Here is an 18,025-nt window from a genome sequence, read left to right on the forward strand (position 1 = left end):
ATTTTTATTTGTCATACTGATACTCAGATTGTTCCGTCAGTTTAACTTAACATTGACTGTAATAATTCCAATACTGTATTCAAACTATAACATGAAAGAAGAACTTAGATTTAAAATTTTTATTTCTCGTGTAAGATTTTTTCTTTCATATGCATATATAAAATTCTTTGGAATTTGTATTTTTAATTCTCTTGAAATTATTTCTTTCATTATAATAAAATGCATTTCATTTCACTGAAACTATTTTTTTTCTTCTTAAATTTAGGTGAACGAACTATGCTTTCAGTCTCTGAGTAGCTCTGATATTTTCCTAAGTCAGTCCACCCTGGCTAAGTCAGACGTAGACCGCCATCAAGGCAAATCAAACAATCTGGAGGCACTTGTAAAGGTAATACATTCATTACATTTGGTGTCATTTAATTATCTAAGATCCTGTTAAAGGATGTGACCAGATGCACCTCAAATATTAAAAAATCATTTATAATAAATATTGTTACGAAATTTCCGGGGGTTCGTTTCGATAGTGGGAGTTATATGGTGTGAAGAACGCTCAATCGCCAGGCGGCAGTAGAAAATGAAACAACGACGTTTATTTACACGAAGACACACAGGACAACACAAAGACGACAACTATATACAGCACAGAAGATGATTATCTTCAGCCGAGACTTGCAGCATACAACAGTATACACAGCAGCTCTACTCCGTCGCTGCTCCGCTAGTCCCTGGAAGACGAGTTCTTCACCGTCGCTTCCGACTACTCTTCGGCTCCACTGGTCCGCGACTCAATTCACCCTGCCCGGCAGCTGCGGGTGCTTCCTTTTATAGGTCTCAGGAGGCGGGGCTAGAAGCCTCTCAACCAATCAGGAACGTTCGAGGCGTAGCTCCGTTCCTACTCGACGGATCGGGAAAATTCTCGATGTTTCGGGTATAATCCATTTTGGCGCCAAATTCGTCGCCAAGTTTGTCGCCAAGCTCTGGGACCTCCTAAGGAACCAGCTATGCTGGGAAGCCGCATCACAGATTCGTAACAATATAATATAATCCGTTAACAAAAGAATTATGATTAGTAATTGTTCAAACTTAGATCATAAAACTAAATTACACAGATAGTTTTACTTCATAGAATATGACTACTGATAAAATTTTTAAGATTATTCTATTTTCTACTCTTTTTTGTTACAAAGGAATTCACTTACTTTTTCAAAATGAACTAAATTGTCCTGGCCGTAAGTTTGCATCTAAGCAAGTCTAGTTTTAGGAGCAGCATGAACCAGTTAAAAATGTACCTACACATTATGTTCACAGTTTTTAGCGTTCTGCAATCAATAATTTCATCCCCTGATGAGCCATTAAGGTTTCGATTGCCTTACTTTAAATTTCATCATATACTTTATTTCAATTTTTACTATTGATTTCCGATATATATAATAACATGAAGAAACAGTCGTAAAGTACATAAACGATTTTTTCCCTCACAAATTCAAGAAATTACCATTTTTAACTTTTGCCAAAATTTCTTTGTCCAAACCAAAACAAGCACCTTGAAGCAAACTGGATAAGAAAATAAGGAGCAGGCAAGAAACAGTGAGAGAGAATATCTTCAATTTATATTGTTTTCGAAAAAGTTTGTCGATACAGCATTTTGATTCCATGGGGAAAATAACAGCCAGTGCTTTAAATTTTATTTTCTTCAATATCAGTTATAATGAAGCCGTAGCTCAATCGGAAATTATTTTTAAATCGTAGATTAATAAGTAATTTATATAATATTTATAAAATTATAAGGAAGTAGGATTAAATAGGAACCTGCGGAAATTCCTCCCCTTGATTGTCTGGTATACTAGGGCAATATGGCAGATTTTGAGTTTCATAGTATGGTTTTCGATGTCTTCCTTACTTCCGAAAGAAACAGGAAATTTTATACAGATCTAGAATTTTAATGATCAAAAAGAATTATAAATTCCATTTATCTAGATTGCTGCATTTTTATGTTACAGTGTTCAAAATTCACGGTGAGATAGAGAGGTAGAACAATTGGGTACTTGTTGAATTCGCTCAAATTTCGATGCGGATCCACAGTTTTGATTAAAAAACAATATGCTAAACTGCTTCCATCTAGGTACTAGCATTTGCGTTATTGTGTGATTTGAATCTGGGAGACAGATTTCTGAAACACATTTTTGTCCAAATCTGCTGATAAACATAAGTACGCTTTTGATGTTGGAAGGTCAGGAATGTGAATGTGCCTCGAAGTCTTAAAGTCCAATTTTTTTATGTCTGCAGTAATTTCTGTTCATAAACATTGTTTACAAATAAGTATTTAAACCAGCGGAAGTGGTCTTCTGCACTCTTTTATAAAATTTGCCACGCCAAAGAACGCCTTACATGGCATTAGCGTGCAAAAGTTACGAGACATTAACTTTTGGCGATAATTTAACATTTTTACTGGTTCTATCATATTGTTGCAAAAAAAAATTTCTACAAATACCGCCAATCAATCGTAATAATGCAGCACATTTAATCGCTAGTTCAGCAGCTTGCTTGCTGTCTAATCCTCTCGTTCTGTTACTTGTCGGCGACTCCGACTACTCTCACACACGACTTCCCCAGACTTCAGAGTGCCTGTCTTTTATAGTTCCGGGAGGCGGGGCTAGAATCTCCCAGACCAATCAGGGTGTATCTCGGTTCCTACTGGATGGATCGTGAAACTTCTCGAACTTTCCAGTATTATCCATTTAGTCGCCAAATTCGTCGCCAAGTCGCCAAATGGTCGCCAAACTCAGCACTTACAGGACAGATCTTACAACGGTTTTAACGGTTTTTCCCAGGATGACACTATTCGTGCCGGGTAGCAAAATTACAGATTTGTAACAATATCATCCTTGGCGAGTTTTTTTGGCTATGAATCCCTTTCATGCGTTAATAGCATCCAAAAATCGAATTTATGTTTTAGACACGTTTTTTCCATCTGATGAAACCAAAATTTGGTACAAAACTACAACCTCAATCACAAATTCCCATACCAAATTTGATATATTTAATTGATTGCATTTTTGAACTATTGCATTTACGTGCTTCTGAAAATACAGACTAAGAGAGGGTTGGATGTGGATGGAACTTTGATATATGTCTAAATTATAGATGTTAAATCTGTGTACCAAATTTTATATATTTAGCTCTCTTCGTTTTTCAATTATCGAATTAACTTATAGTCGAACAGCCGGACAAGCGGACTTCCTCTGAAAAATTTTATTCAAAAATTGATAGAAATTTGAAAATTTGGTCAAAAAACTGTGCACCAAATTTTAACCATCTAGCTCACAGCGTTTGAGAGTTATCTTTGTCACAGGCCGATAAACATTTTTCAAAAATGTATTTTTCGAATTCAGTGAAGTGAGTTCGAATTTTTGTGATGATAACTGTTCTTTCTTTATACTACGTATACAAGAAAGTAAAGAAGACGGTAGATTCTTATATTATTTGCCTTAATTTTGTTCTCATAGTGTTAGTGCATAGGACTTGCGGATTAACTTGCTCCATCCTAATGACGCCACTGAATTCATTTAAGAATATACATTCAAGCACAAGGCTCTCTCGAAAACGGACCTCATTGACGGCATTTAGTCCAGTAATCTAAATGCCGCCTCTGCATATGAACACTGCCGAAGTACGCAAGACTAGATATACGATAGATAGAAAAAAACATTTCAATGTATCTATTTCAAAGTATAGATGAAATGCTTGAAAGCAATAGAAATTTTGCTGACACATATTTTAAAATCTGTCAAACTCTGATATAAGTAAAGCCTTCATGGTTTAAATGAATAGAAGCTTCTTTGAGCCACGAGCGTATCTTACTTGTAACTGTAACGCTGTTTGTTTGTATTTACCTGCATGTGTTGTTTGAGTCTAATAAGTGTTTTTCAATGTGCTGCGAACTTATTGAACTATGTCTATCAATAAGTGAGACAGCCTTTGTTGCTTTGTACTACCAAGGCATCTTTCAAATTGAAATGCGCTGTAACCATTTATAGCAATAGAATGCCTTGGAATTATATTTTAGATACATAATCAGGCAAATATTTGTAATAATTATCGTACTGATTGACTGAAAAAATTTGAAATGAATTTCTGAAGAGAAAATATCATTTCTTATTATCCACAAGTTTGAATACTTCACAATTTTTCTCATTTTATTTCCTTTATTTAAGGATAATATTTTGTGAAAGTATTATTATTTTACTATATATATATATACAAAAACTAAAATTTAAATAATTTATTATCTGATAATAGTTTATATGCTAATCATAAGTTTTTATATATTATAAAAAAGCGTTTAGAATTGTGGGTAGGAGAGTTTCTTTTAGAAAAGGGCTTATAAAGCATGATAAAAAAAATGAGTGAAAGTCTAAGTACAGATAATGCATTATTTTACATTTAATGTATGAACTATATTTGTAAATTTAGGTGGTAAGTAAATGTAGGAAATTTTTATTACATTTTTTGATAATAAAAAGCTGTACTTTTCCGTTAGCCGTTTGCAAATGTCACCAATTGTTAACCAAACGCGATTTTGGCGTAAAAAATTTGGCGGAATTCTACGTTATTTGGCGATTTTTTGCTTGCGTCCGGCTAACGGATTGTGAACCAAACGCGAATTTGGCATAAGAAATTTGGCGGAATTCTACATTATTTGGCGATTTTTCGCTTGTGCCCGGCTAACGTAAAAGTACCCAGAAATCTAGTATCTATTGTAAGTTTTAAAGCCTATTATATGGAGAAATGATATTAATTTCTTAAATTTTATATGATTTATTGTCTTGTCTAATCTTAATTATGACTACCAAATGCTTCTAAATAGGGTAGGGTCTGTTTATTAATGTTTTTTTTTTTTTTTTTTTTTTTTTTTTTACTGATATTAAATCACTTTCCATTAAAATGATAACGAGCTGAAAACAGCTTAGAAAGTTGTAGAAAGATGCAGAAATTTGCATTAGGTCAAAAAGAAAGATTAAAGGATTAAATATTTTACAAAATTTTATCATTATATTTAGTTGATTCGGAAAAATCATAAAATCGTGATGTTAAATTTTATTTTTTTATTACATTTAAAAAGAATCACCTCTTATTCTACCATTCCAACTAAAAAATATGAATAAAAAGAAGTGAGATTTTAATCCGTTATATTGTTAGATTTGATGATATGAACTTCTATGATTTTATACTGAATTTCATAAACTTTCTCACCATAATTTCATAAAAGAACTCACCTTAAGTAATCAATATGCTAACTATAGAGTGGAACATATATTATAGCCTGTCTCTAATGAGTTAGTATCTGACCTTTAACCTCAAACAGATAAATGCATTCGTTGAGAGAGAGAGAAAAGTATGAAATGGAGAGCAGGTCATAGGGAAATTATAAGAGTTAAAATAAACACCACTATATGAAACTCGACGCATTTATTTTCCTCCCTTTGTCTTATTATTGATATATCTTCAATTCATGTTAAGAGAGATTGAAAACCAGCCGCAATATTTGATTTTTGTCATATCTTAACTTGATTCTGTTTATCAAAAATGACTTATCTAACATCTCTATCAATTCATCAGTTACTGAATATCTTTCAGTTTGTGTACATAAAGATTTTGCATTAATTCTTATTTCTTTTGTGTGTTTCAATAAATTCTGAAAATAGTTTCGGTACAGTTCTAGAGACGGGTACCATTTGGCGATTTCCCGCCAAATTTTTCTCGCCAAGCCCCGCGGACGCTATAATCTTCAGAATTGTATTTCTCAATATTGACTTTTTTCAAGAGATTTTTTTCTGAAGATTACAGCGTCCTTGGGGCGATGGCAGGAGAAAAATTTGGCAGGAAGTATACAAAAAGAACAAAAATAAGAATAATTATATTTAATAGAATATTATAATATTATATTTATATTCAGAATATTATAGAATAGTAGAATTTAGAATATTATAATTATAAAATAAGAATAATTATATAAGAAATAATTAAAAATAGCACAATTTGAACAATGTTAAATTTAAAAAAATGCACAAAAATAACAATACAAATTTTTTTTAACTCACCCGATTTAACGATGTGAATTTCGTTAATTTACAATAATGCCCTTCTCTTCTACAAACCTTTCCTTTCTGTTAATACCATATCCTGCCCGCATTCACCACACTTCCATCAGCAATTAAATCCATTTTCATGCACCATTCAACACACGCTTTCGCTACCAAACGTTCTAAATCGCAAAAACCCCTCAATTTAAGGGATTCCTCATTTGTCACATTCATACCAGCCATTTTACACCACAAGAAAAATCGACGAAAGTAAGAAAAAAAAAATACTTTACAAGCAGAAGAAATCAGAATAAATCCAATCGTCAATTAATTGAAGAGAAAATCTTGAAATTCCCCACGAAAAGCTACCAGCACAAGAGAAATCGAAGAAAGTAAGAAAAAATACCTTACAAGACTTGGGGAGCAGTAGAAATTCCCCGCGAAAAGCTGCACTTATACCTAATTGGTTGATATTCAAAGTCAATTCATACCTGATTAGTTTATAATTACATCACCCCATTCTCTTCACAGGGTTGCCATACATTGCAGGCGTAGAGGGGTTGCCATATTGGCAACTTTAGCTTTAAAATTTGGCGCCAAACTTGGCGGTACCCGTTTCTAGAATTTAGCCATAGTTTCCTGCCTTGCTAATTATTTTAATATTGAATTATATTCAAGCAAAAAATACTTATTAATCCTTAATATCAATTTATTCAGCATATGCGAGAAGCCGCTGATAGGCGGAAGGAGTTAGAGAAACAACATGCTGATGCCGTTGCTGAACTACAGAGGAAGCAAGAGGAACATCGTCATCATCATTACATTAGTAAAGCAGAAAAGCAAGCTGCTCAGGAGGCAATACAAAACCTTGAGGTATTGTTATAACTTTTCGTTTTGTAACCTTATTCTAAATTACTTTTAATATGACATGAATTTAGATCAAAACCATAAGAATATAAATTTAATTTTTTGGTACTTGTCGGTTGTAACGGCGACCAAAAAAGGCCAAGAAAACATTTCGCTAATTTGGAGATTTTAATCATCGAATTATATAGCATGTAATTCGCGCGTTCAAGATATTTTAAAATCTATACTTATAATAAAGCTCAATGTGTGTGTGTGTGTGTGTTGGCGCTCTACAGGCCAGGTCATTTGACATAAAGCTACCAAATTTGGTACATGTATACCTTAGAGGTCGCGAATGTGCACCTGGGGTCCCTTTTTTTAAAATTTTAATTAGAATTTTAATTATTAATTAAAAACTAACTTTCCCGCCAAAAAAATCTTCCATTTTCCCCACCGCCAACTTTTCCGCCAAAATAATCTTCCATTTTCCCCAACGCCAAATGATTTAGGCTTCAGTTCTTTTTTTTTCCCAACAGTAATGAGGCTAGGGTTAAGATTTTTCGGCGGATTATTTCAATCGATTCTGTTTATTTTCTTAATGTTTTATGCATTTAAAATTAAACATTGTTAATTAATCCATATTTCAGATTCATTCTGAAGTACTTTTGAATTAAAATAACACAGAATAAAGGAAATTAAAAATGTCTAATCTGCATAGCGTTACCCCAACTGGCATAGAAAAATTCAAGCATTTGAGTTACCGTAAAAGGCGAAGAAAATTCACGCATGCGCACTGTGTTCTGATTGTTGGCATGGCAACCATTATCAACGGACGATTTAAATTACTTTTAGGTTAGTTGTATGCTTTTGTACGTAAATTGTATTTACGTTAGTTATATATTTTTTGTATATGCTTATAGTTTTAAGTACATCGTTTTTTAAGTAGTTTTTTTTAAACCTGTTTACAATGATTTAAATTATTTTTAGGTTAGTTGCATGCTTTTGTAATTAAATTGTATTTATGTTAGTTATATATATTTTTTATATATGCTTATAGTTTTAAGTACGTCGTTTTTTAAGTAGTTTCTTTTAACCTGTTTTCAATGATTTAAATTATTTTTAGGTTAGTTGCATGCTTTTGTAATTAAATTGTATTTATGTTAGTTATATATATTTTTTATATATGCTTATAGTTTTAAGTACATCGTTTTTTAAGTAGTTTTTTTTAACCTGTTTTCAATGATTTAAATTATTTTTAGGTTAGTTGCATGCTTTTGTAATTAAATTGTATTTATGTTAGTTATATATATTTTTTATATATGCTTATAGTTTTAAGTACATCGTTTTTTAAGTAGTTTTTTTTAACCTGTTTCCAATGATTTAAATTATTTTTAGGTTAGTTGCATGCTTTTGTAATTAAATTGTATTTATGTTAGTTATATATATTTTTTATATATGCTTATAGTTTTAAGTACGTCGTTTTTTAAGTAGTTTTTTTTAACCTGTTTTCAATGATTTAAATTATTTTTAGGTTAGTTGCATGCTTTTGTAATTAAATTGTATTTATGTTAGTTGTATATATTTTTTATATATGCTTATAGTTTTAAGTACATCGTTTTTTAAGTAGTTTTTTTAGACCTGTTTTCGACCGATTATTTTAAACGATTCATTTTATTTTCTTAGTGTTTGATGCATTTAAAATGAAACATTGTTAATGAATCGATCCATTCATGATGAATCTGAGAAAATTTTGTTGACAAATTCTTGAGATATTACATAAATTAAGAAAGATATTCTTTGGTGCCCATAAAGTTTAAACGCTCAGTGACTCTCTTTTCAGTCATCATATTATTAAAAAAATGCTTTGTTTCAGTAAAAAAATATTATTATATTAATTGCAGATTAATCCTTTACACTTTAATTTAAAGCATAAATTCTACGAGGGGTACCAGAAAATTAGAGAGATACATATCACGTTATGACTGAAGGTCTTTATAATATTATGAGTGAATTATATGACTATCAAAATTTGAAGTTTTAAAATATTTTGCTGAAGAATCTATTAAAGTTGGAATTGCATAAAATATTTAATTATTAAAATTTTAACGAACATTAAGATTGGCGAACCGGCTGGTCGCCAAAGGCGGCTAGTAAATAATAATGCGCTTGAGTATATTTTTATAATTTGGCGAAATTTATTCTTGGCGGTGTTTGGTCGCCATTAAAACCGAACTGTACCATTTTTTTTTAATGGGACGTTTTTCTATAATTTTAGATTACTTGGAGTTGTTTCTTTATTTTCAGATAGCACATATTTTTAATTTGCACATTTCAGGTTGATGTATCATGGTTTATTTGTGATTATGAATTTTATGATTAGTAATACAATGTTAATGCAGATTGCGGGTACTTAAGGATTATCCCGTCGATCATTTTCGCCAAATGCGTTATTGTCGCCAAAAAGTAGCTTTGCGCCAATAACCGCAAATTATTTTCATTATGATAGTGCCAAAGGATTGGCTCATTTTCGCGAACGTTGACAGATCGGCGGGATAATCCCAAAGTACCAGACTGTGTTATATCTTTATATGTTTTTTTTTTTAAAGGAAAAAGTGAACTTGAGTTTACTTAATATATAGAGTCTCTCTCAGATTTTGCATTTATCAGTTCACATTCCTACAGACTACAACAATGGATTGGGGATAAAATATTTTATAAAGAAAATTATAAGATAGAAAATGATAATCTTGAAATCCGTCCAACGAATTGTCTGACCTTCAGCTTTCAAACAAAATGACGAAGAATGGGTAACATTGAAGTATTCGCTGATGGATCCAAAGATGATAAAAGGACGGGTATGGGAATGATAGTACATTTCTACAGTAGGGAAATAGATTTTTTTTAAAGTTTGTATTTCTAATCATGCTATTAATTACGAAGCCAAACTCTGAACAATAAAAATAGCAGTTGAGTATTGTGTGGGTTGGAGGACTGGCATAAATGCTCTATATTCTCACACTATATGTCAGCCCTTCGTACAATACAATCCACGAACACCAAAAATAATAAAATCTGGAAAATTAAAGAAAACTGAGAAATGCTAAAGAGTATACATAAATTAGATTAAATTGTATTAAGGCTCACATCGGAAAATGCGGAAACGAGAGAGAAGATGAATATACAAAAAAGCTACACAGGAAGACCAAATAAATATTGTAATCCCCAAATCATTCCAAATGTTCAGAAGGAATTTAGAAGAGAGATGACTATGCAGTGACAGGATAGTCGGATAATGCCATGCAAAGGTCGCATTACATATGAATTCATACCGAACCAAAACTCGTAAAAAGAATATTTCACCCAATGATAGTGCAAATTATATCGGGACATAGAAGATTTCCTGAATATTTGTACAAATTCGGAGGGATGCAAAGCAACACATGTATATGTGGTGAAATAGGCTCGGTTCAGCTCTACATAACTGAATATGACGAACTCAAAGAAATCAGAGGAAGACTTACAGCGGCCAAACAGGCGATAAATGACTGTTTGTTTCGCCAGCTGGCGACAAGCATCAATCATACCTATGGAGATGAACTTTGCTTTCCAACTAAAACCAGTGACTCACTTCCTGCCTTTGCCGGCTTGCTCCGAACTTCTGCCTCGTGCTGGTCGATGGTATTACGGCCAATGTATCATGATCTATATTTAATTTAATTTGTAATTAAAATTTATTTTTGTTATCTACATGGCTGGCAGTTTTCATTAAATGTTTTAATACTTTAATTTAAAGTAAATTTGGCAATGCGTGTTAAACCACGCACTAAACTGGTGACCCGGACGTGATTTGAACACGCAACACCAATTTAGAGGCATTAGAAGCGGGAGGATAGAGCCTGGGACCTTTTGGTTAGCAGTCCAGTAACTAAACCATTTTACCAAAGCATCTGTTTGGGTAGAAGCGCTGTTACTGGCTTATATGCTATTCACCACAGACTCATTATGGATATGAGGTGATTGAGTAATTATTTAAGTAATTCCATAATCGGAAGGCAAACACCACAATGCTTTATTCACCGCTCACTTCGATCAGCTTCGTTCCATCTGTTGTGCGATGAAACTTGTATAAAAATGATTGCTCGCTCACACTGGGGTTGCCAGATGCTACAGATAGTAACTTTAACACAATGTTGCAATACCCTAGAAATTAAAAAATACTAAAAGAAATGATGGAAAAAATTTCTAGCCTTTTACCAACAGTTTGAAGATTGTTTTAAACTTTTGTTGGCCATTGTTTCCATATGCAAAATTTTAGATGATTAATGAGCATAATAGCCAATCACAATAATACCTGTTTATGCGGCTTAGTTGTGTGGTAACAGGGTGGCTGATTGTAATTTTAAAAAAAGACTACAGCGATGATAATATACACTTATGAAGTTTAATGATTGTTCCTTGAATATGGAATAGATCTCCAACCATCTGAATTAAATTGGGTTTAGATAGAGGTGTATATGTAGAAATTTTGACAATTGGATTGAAATCAGAAATTAAAGAATAAGGACATAAGACACAGAAAATATCTAATTTTAATTTGCAAAATTGAATTAAATATATATATAAACCTTTGAAAACCTATTAAATATATATAAACTATAGAAAATTGTAAAAATGGCCAGATTTACATGAAAAAGAAAAAATTATGTATGAGCATGTAATACATATACATTATTAAATCATGCCTTAGCAGTGGTTTGCAACTAAGAGCAATTTCATTATGTTGGGAATGGGATATCAAATCTACAGATTATACTTTCAATATTATTTTTCAAGTTTTGACAATTTTTGCTTTTCCTTCCATATCATTGTAAATTATTAGTTATATATAATTTGACTTCAGATAATTAAGATTCTACTATAAATCTTAAATATTTTTGTAAACATTTGTTTATGTATGTTTGTACTTCAGTTTAAAAATATGTTTTCTTAAAATTATTGAGCATTGCATCTCTATATACTAATAGAAATTATCAATGATTGAATTATTTTATTTTCAGTCCAAAGTACGTGAACTTCAGAAAAAGTGTGAACTGCAGAATGTCTTGCATGAAGAACTTGCCCTTGAAATGGCATCTTTACGCCGGTCTCAAACCAAACATGCATGGCGTTCCCATAGGTCACACTCAGCTGACGTAAGTTGCTTTATTTTATTTAAATGTTTTCCTCTGTAAACTTACTCAAATCTGTATCTATAATTCCTGGTAACAGACTATTTAACAATCTTTTATCAAAAATCTGTCTTTGAAATGTGCTATTAATAGTTATATTAAAGAGGGTGGGGATAAAAAAAATTAATGAATTTTCTTTGGCTGTCATTTTGTTTGCCTACTGGCAATAAGCATGAAATCATGATTCAAAAATGGAAGCAGCTAAAGGATTGTAATTTCATGTGTAATGTTTGCAGCACAATTGAATTGTAGATTTTTGTCAGATACTGGAGGAAATTTGCCTATGAAGGTCTGTTTATCTGTGTATATTTTAATGGAATAGATCAACAATGCTGTTAGCTGGACAAATGGAATTGTAGATCTATTGGACTAAATCTGACTATGGTTTAATATACTATCATTGTTTCTGTCTGTTCTTATGAATGCAGTAACTCAAAAATGGGTTTAGCTAGAATGTTGAATGTTTATACCAAATTTATGGATTTTTTTTTTCTTTCTAATTTTAAACTGCATTCTTTAAGAGACATATTGTTCATTTAGCACTTAAATCTTTATCTTGAATACTAGAAACAACATAAATGAAAGTTAATATGTGTTTCTGATGTCAAAATTTTATGTCTATGTAAAATTTTAGCACTCAGATGGAAAGAGATTCAAATTACTTACTCAGTTTTCTTTACTGCATTATGAAATTTAATACAAAGTATATCATACTGTGCAAAGGTTGTCATGTCTTTGTGTTATAACAATGGCAGATTTAGATGCTTTGCTGTGTTAGACTTTGCAGAATATGAGCACCACCTCATAATAAACTGGAAAGTTTAGTTTCGCATTTCACCACAACATATCCAGGGTTTATTGTGGATAATTCTTTTTCATTCTAATAACTTTAAATAAATAAATGAATGTATTTCAAAGTTATTATGACTCCAAAATTGTCCGTTATCCACATTTGTACACAATATTTGATGTTTCTAAATATTCAGGTACAGTTCTAGAGACGGGTACCATTTGGCGATTTCCCGCCAAATTTTTCTCGCCAAGCCCCGCGGACGCTGTAATCTTCAGAATTGTATTTCTCAATATTATGACTATTTTCAAGAGATTTTTTTCTGAAGATTACAGCGTCCTTGGGGCGATGGCAGGAGAAAAATTTGGCATGAAGTATACAAAAAGAACAAAAATAAGAATAATTATATTTAATAGAATATTATATTTATATTTAGAATATTATAATTATAAAATAAGAATAATTATATAAGAAATAATTAAAAATAGCACAATTTGAACAATGTTACATTTAAAAAAATGCACAAAAAAAACAATACAAATTTTTTTGAACTCACCCGATTTAACGATGTGAATTTCGTTAATTTACAATAATGCCCTTCTCTTCTACAAACCTTTCCTTTCTGTTAATACCATATCCTGCCCGCATTCACCACACTTCCATCAGCAATTAAATCCATTTTCATGCACCATTCAACACACGCTTTCGCTACCAAACGTTCTAAATCGAAAAAACCCCTCCATTTAAGGGATTCCTCATTTGTCACATTCATAACAGCCATTTTACACCACAAGAAAAATGGACGAAAGTAAGAAAAAAAAATACTTTACAAGCAGAAGAAATCAGTATAAATCCAATCGTCAATTAATCGAAGAGAAAATCTTGAAATTCCCCACGAAAAGCTGCCAGCACAAGAGAAATCGAAGAAAGTAAGAAAAAATGCGTTACAAGACTTGGGGAGCAGTAGAAATTAGAAATTCCCCGCGAAAAGCTGCACTTATACCTAATTGGTTGATATTCAAAGTCAATTCATACCTGATTAGTTGATAATTACATCACCGACATCACCCCATTCTCTTCACAGGGTTGCCATACATTGCAGGCGTAGAGGGGTTGCCATATTGGCAACTTTAGCTTTAAAATTTGGCGCCAAACTTGGCGGTACCCGTCTCTAGAATTTAGCCAATATTCAAATAACCAAATGAGGGTAATGTAACATATAGGAAACTGAACAATTAAAGTGTTTATGTTGTTCTAATATTTTATGATTCTTAGATGTACTTTTTACAAACTTATTTATTTGCCATCTAGAATAATAATATCTAAGCAATTTGCTTTCGCCCCACCCATCTCCTTCTAGAGGCCCCAGGCAGTTTTTGTCTTGCCTAGGTGGAAATCTGCTACTAATTACCTAGCAGTTGAAAATTAGTTCATTTTTGCTGTGTACAAACCAATATATCATTGATATACACAGTAGCAAACACAAGTTCATAAAAGATGTAGTTTTAATGTATTTCCTATAAATAGATATTTATAAATTGTCAAACTTTTATGCCAACCAAAAGTTTGAATATAAAATGAAATTATATTCTAATAATTTACTTAATATCATTAAATACTTCATTTTCCCAAAACAATAAGTTGTCATCTGAAATAACGAACAAATTCTCAATTTGCTTTACTGTTATGTTAAAATGAGATAATGATTTCATCTTTCAATGTTGCTTTTACTTTGGCATCGACATTTACTCAATTAAGTTTCTATAAACATTTTATTTGTTTTAAATAATTGTTAATGATAAAATATTAATAATGTTTGGTGCATTTATTTATAATGACAAATGACAGTTTATTAAAAATGGATCAATGATTAAATCTAAGTTTCATGATACTTATTATGAAAATTCATAATTGCAATAGATCAAAAAGAAGGTACACAAGTTTCATTCATAATGAAAAGGTGTTTTTTATTGAGTAAACTATGCCATGAAACTACCACCTTGACTCTTAAATTTTAATATTCAAATTATTTAATTCATGTAATATTTTTAAGTCATATAATATTTTCTTATAATGGAAAATATTTGCTGCAGTAAGTTTTTTTTAAGCGTTTATATATTTGCTGCTTTTTTTTTAGTATGATTTTTTTAATATTACAGATACCTGGTGAAACACCTTCATCCAAGCTAGATCAAGAAATGGACCTGTACCTAGTAGGCAGTGACACAATATTTAGTTCAAATAGGAGTCATTCTGTTTCTTCCTCTTTACCAGTATTAGAAACTTCAACTTCTAGGAGTTTAAATGTTCCCTATGAATCTTTTAATTCTGTTCCAATTACTAGTCCAGGTAAGCAAATTTTGTTTTATGTTTTCTCAAATCCGAAAGTGAATTATTTTCTATTTTTCTTTGTGATGTATGTATTAAAAAGGTAAGCATAGGATTGTATATAATTTACCTTATATTTTTGTATTCTTGTCATATGAAAATTATATATTTATTATTGCAATAATCAAAAGAAACGAGCTTTTTTTATTTTATATTTGCTGAAACAAGATTTAATATTATAGATTTAATATTTCTCAATTCAATGCAAAGAAAACAATTCAAAAAACTTTATTCAAGATGATTTTTTTCTAAATTTAAATACTGAAATTAAAGATTTGAGATGGAAAATTTCAACTTATTTTTTTAAAATAAGCAATTTAAAAAAAGCAAAATACTTTCCGTTTCTCTATTATTACTCATTGTTCTTCCATTTGAAGTACAATGCTTAAAACTGTATTATTTCCTTTAAAATGTATTGTTAATTCTCAGTAAATAAATTTAAGTGTATGATATTTGTAATGTTTTAACATTAAATTTAACAATTAATATCAGTATTAATTAATTTTAATGGAAATTGATTCAAGAAATTTTATATACTGATGGGAAATTTCACTTGTGAAAACATGGGGGAATGGAAATATGAAATGATCTATAGATAACTTGTGGCAGTTAAAAAATTTGTATATGTGAGATAAAGAGTAACTGAATTATGATTATAAATATGATTTTGAAAAGAAATTCAGAACTATTTGTATTTTTAATTTAGTCCTATAATTTCTGTTTTATAGTATTTTTATGGCAACTTTCAATATTTATTGTTGTATTGTAATAAATTTTTGCACTCTTATAATAGAAAATTTAATGTTTTCAATTATTTATTTAAATTTACATTCCTTTTTAAAATTTTGCAATGAAACAAAGTTGCAATATTTTAAAATAATTGTTTCATTTATAATCTGCACAACAGAAAATCTTTTCTTTCTTATTGATAATTATGCATCTCGACAATCACTTAATGCTTTGATGAAATTTAAAATTATTTTTTGAAAATTTATCATTATTTTATAAACCATTGAATTCCTTGCCATCCAAGCTGTTGTTGCACAACAAATCATTATTTTATTTTTCATTACTACAATAACTTCTCTAAAGCATCAATGTGAAGCAAATTTCTCCTTAAAATTATTTGCACTTGTATTCATATTATACTGATAACGTTTTTTTAGATAATTTATAAGATTCTATTCTTATTTAGTGTATGGGGGAATTTCATTTAAACACAGTATGAGACGTCAGAAATAATCAAAAAATTATTATAACCTAACCAAAATTAATTAAAAACAGTAGTAATGGTGCATTAAATTGCAGATATGAATGTGAATTCTAACCAAAATTTAAAATCATTTTGAATGCTGATTTGGTAAGCAAACCAAAAGAGTCACTATTCCTGAAGAATTCTAAAAACTAAAACAAAAATGAAATAATATGTTACAAATAATAAAATAAAATTTATTCTTTAGATATGTATACTTGCTTTCTTCTTCACATGTTTTGGTGGTTATCACTAAATTACTTTTTATAGGTACAAATATGATCTCTCCTGGCACAACGATATCGTCATCTTCACCTGTTTCATCTAATATACTTAATTCAACCTCATATGAAATCGACAAAATCATAGCACGCATTGAACATGATAATAGAGTTTTAGCAGAACTAGAAAGGTCTCGAGCCACAGTTGGTATGTTTAATTCTTTTATTGTTCACAGAAAAAATAAAATTATTTACTCAAAAATTACATAAAGGAAATTAAATTTTTACCGGTAATAATATAAGATGCGAGCATAAATAAAAAAATGTCATCTCTTCATATTAAAGACTAAAAAGTGCTTTGAATAGACATGTCTTTACTCAGTCCATTACCTTTGTAATGGATTTAATTCTCTAGCTTATGTATTCCCATAGGTAAAAAAAACTTGGAGTTGGAAAGTTATTCATTAATACAGGGTGTTTATAAAGTCCCGGACCCATTTTGATGTTTAATAACTCGTAAAATAATAAAGATATAAACAAACTTATGGCATTTATTGATGGAATAACTCATATATTTTCCTTTTCAGGTTTGAATATTTTTACTTTTGTAAATATCGTCTGCGCGTGTGGTTAATTTCAGATAATTTCATTTTCCAGTCTAAATATCTGTACTTTTCTAAATATCGTCTGCTTATTAATTGCATTTTTCTCTCTTTTGTTTTTGGCAACTATTGCAATGATATGTTTACTTTTGATGTGTTTGTTCTATGTAGTACTTTTGTATGTGATGTTTTATTCGAGTGGATATTAAGGAGAATGCGTACACCACAAGAGAAAGCACAGATTTTATGGTGGTTCATAGAAATGAAATCGATAGTGCAAGCACAGAGAAATTTCAGAAGAATTTACCAAACAGATCCTCCATCCCAAAACAGCATCTTGCTGTAGAAAAAGAATTTTCTAGAAATTGGAAGTATCGAAGATAAGAAACGTTCCAGACGTCCTTGCACAAGTGATTTTGATGTTGAGCGTGTCAGAGAGACATTTTTACACAATCCTAGAATATCTGTGAGATCAGCGGCAACAGAATTGGATATGCCAATTTCGACGGTGTACAAGGTTATTAAGAAAAAATTAAGACTGCATGCATACAAAGTTCAAATTGTTCAAGTTTTGGAACCGAACGATAGGCCTAGGAGGATGGCCTTTGCAACAGA

At 30.8% G+C, this 18,025-nt stretch overlaps 1 protein-coding gene across 5 annotated transcripts in view; it reads left to right on the forward strand.

Annotated features, from left to right (window-relative positions):
- LOC129957204 (RIMS-binding protein 2-like) overlaps positions 1-18,025 on the forward strand; it is a 388,720-nt gene that overhangs the window by 316,153 nt on the left and 54,542 nt on the right. For all 5 annotated transcript variants that reach the window (XM_056069422.1, XM_056069421.1, XM_056069423.1 and 2 more), the window contains 5 exons: positions 266-388; positions 6,801-6,956; positions 11,987-12,121; positions 15,107-15,296; positions 16,858-17,016. In XM_056069422.1, the coding sequence (XP_055925397.1) occupies positions 266-388; positions 6,801-6,956; positions 11,987-12,121; positions 15,107-15,296; positions 16,858-17,016 (763 nt within the window). The remainder of the gene's footprint in view (positions 1-265; positions 389-6,800; positions 6,957-11,986; positions 12,122-15,106; positions 15,297-16,857; positions 17,017-18,025) is intronic.

The sequence above is a fragment of the Argiope bruennichi genome, chromosome 11 (genome assembly GCF_947563725.1).
Source record: "Argiope bruennichi chromosome 11, qqArgBrue1.1, whole genome shotgun sequence".
Lineage (NCBI taxonomy): Eukaryota > Metazoa > Arthropoda > Arachnida > Araneae > Araneidae > Argiope > Argiope bruennichi.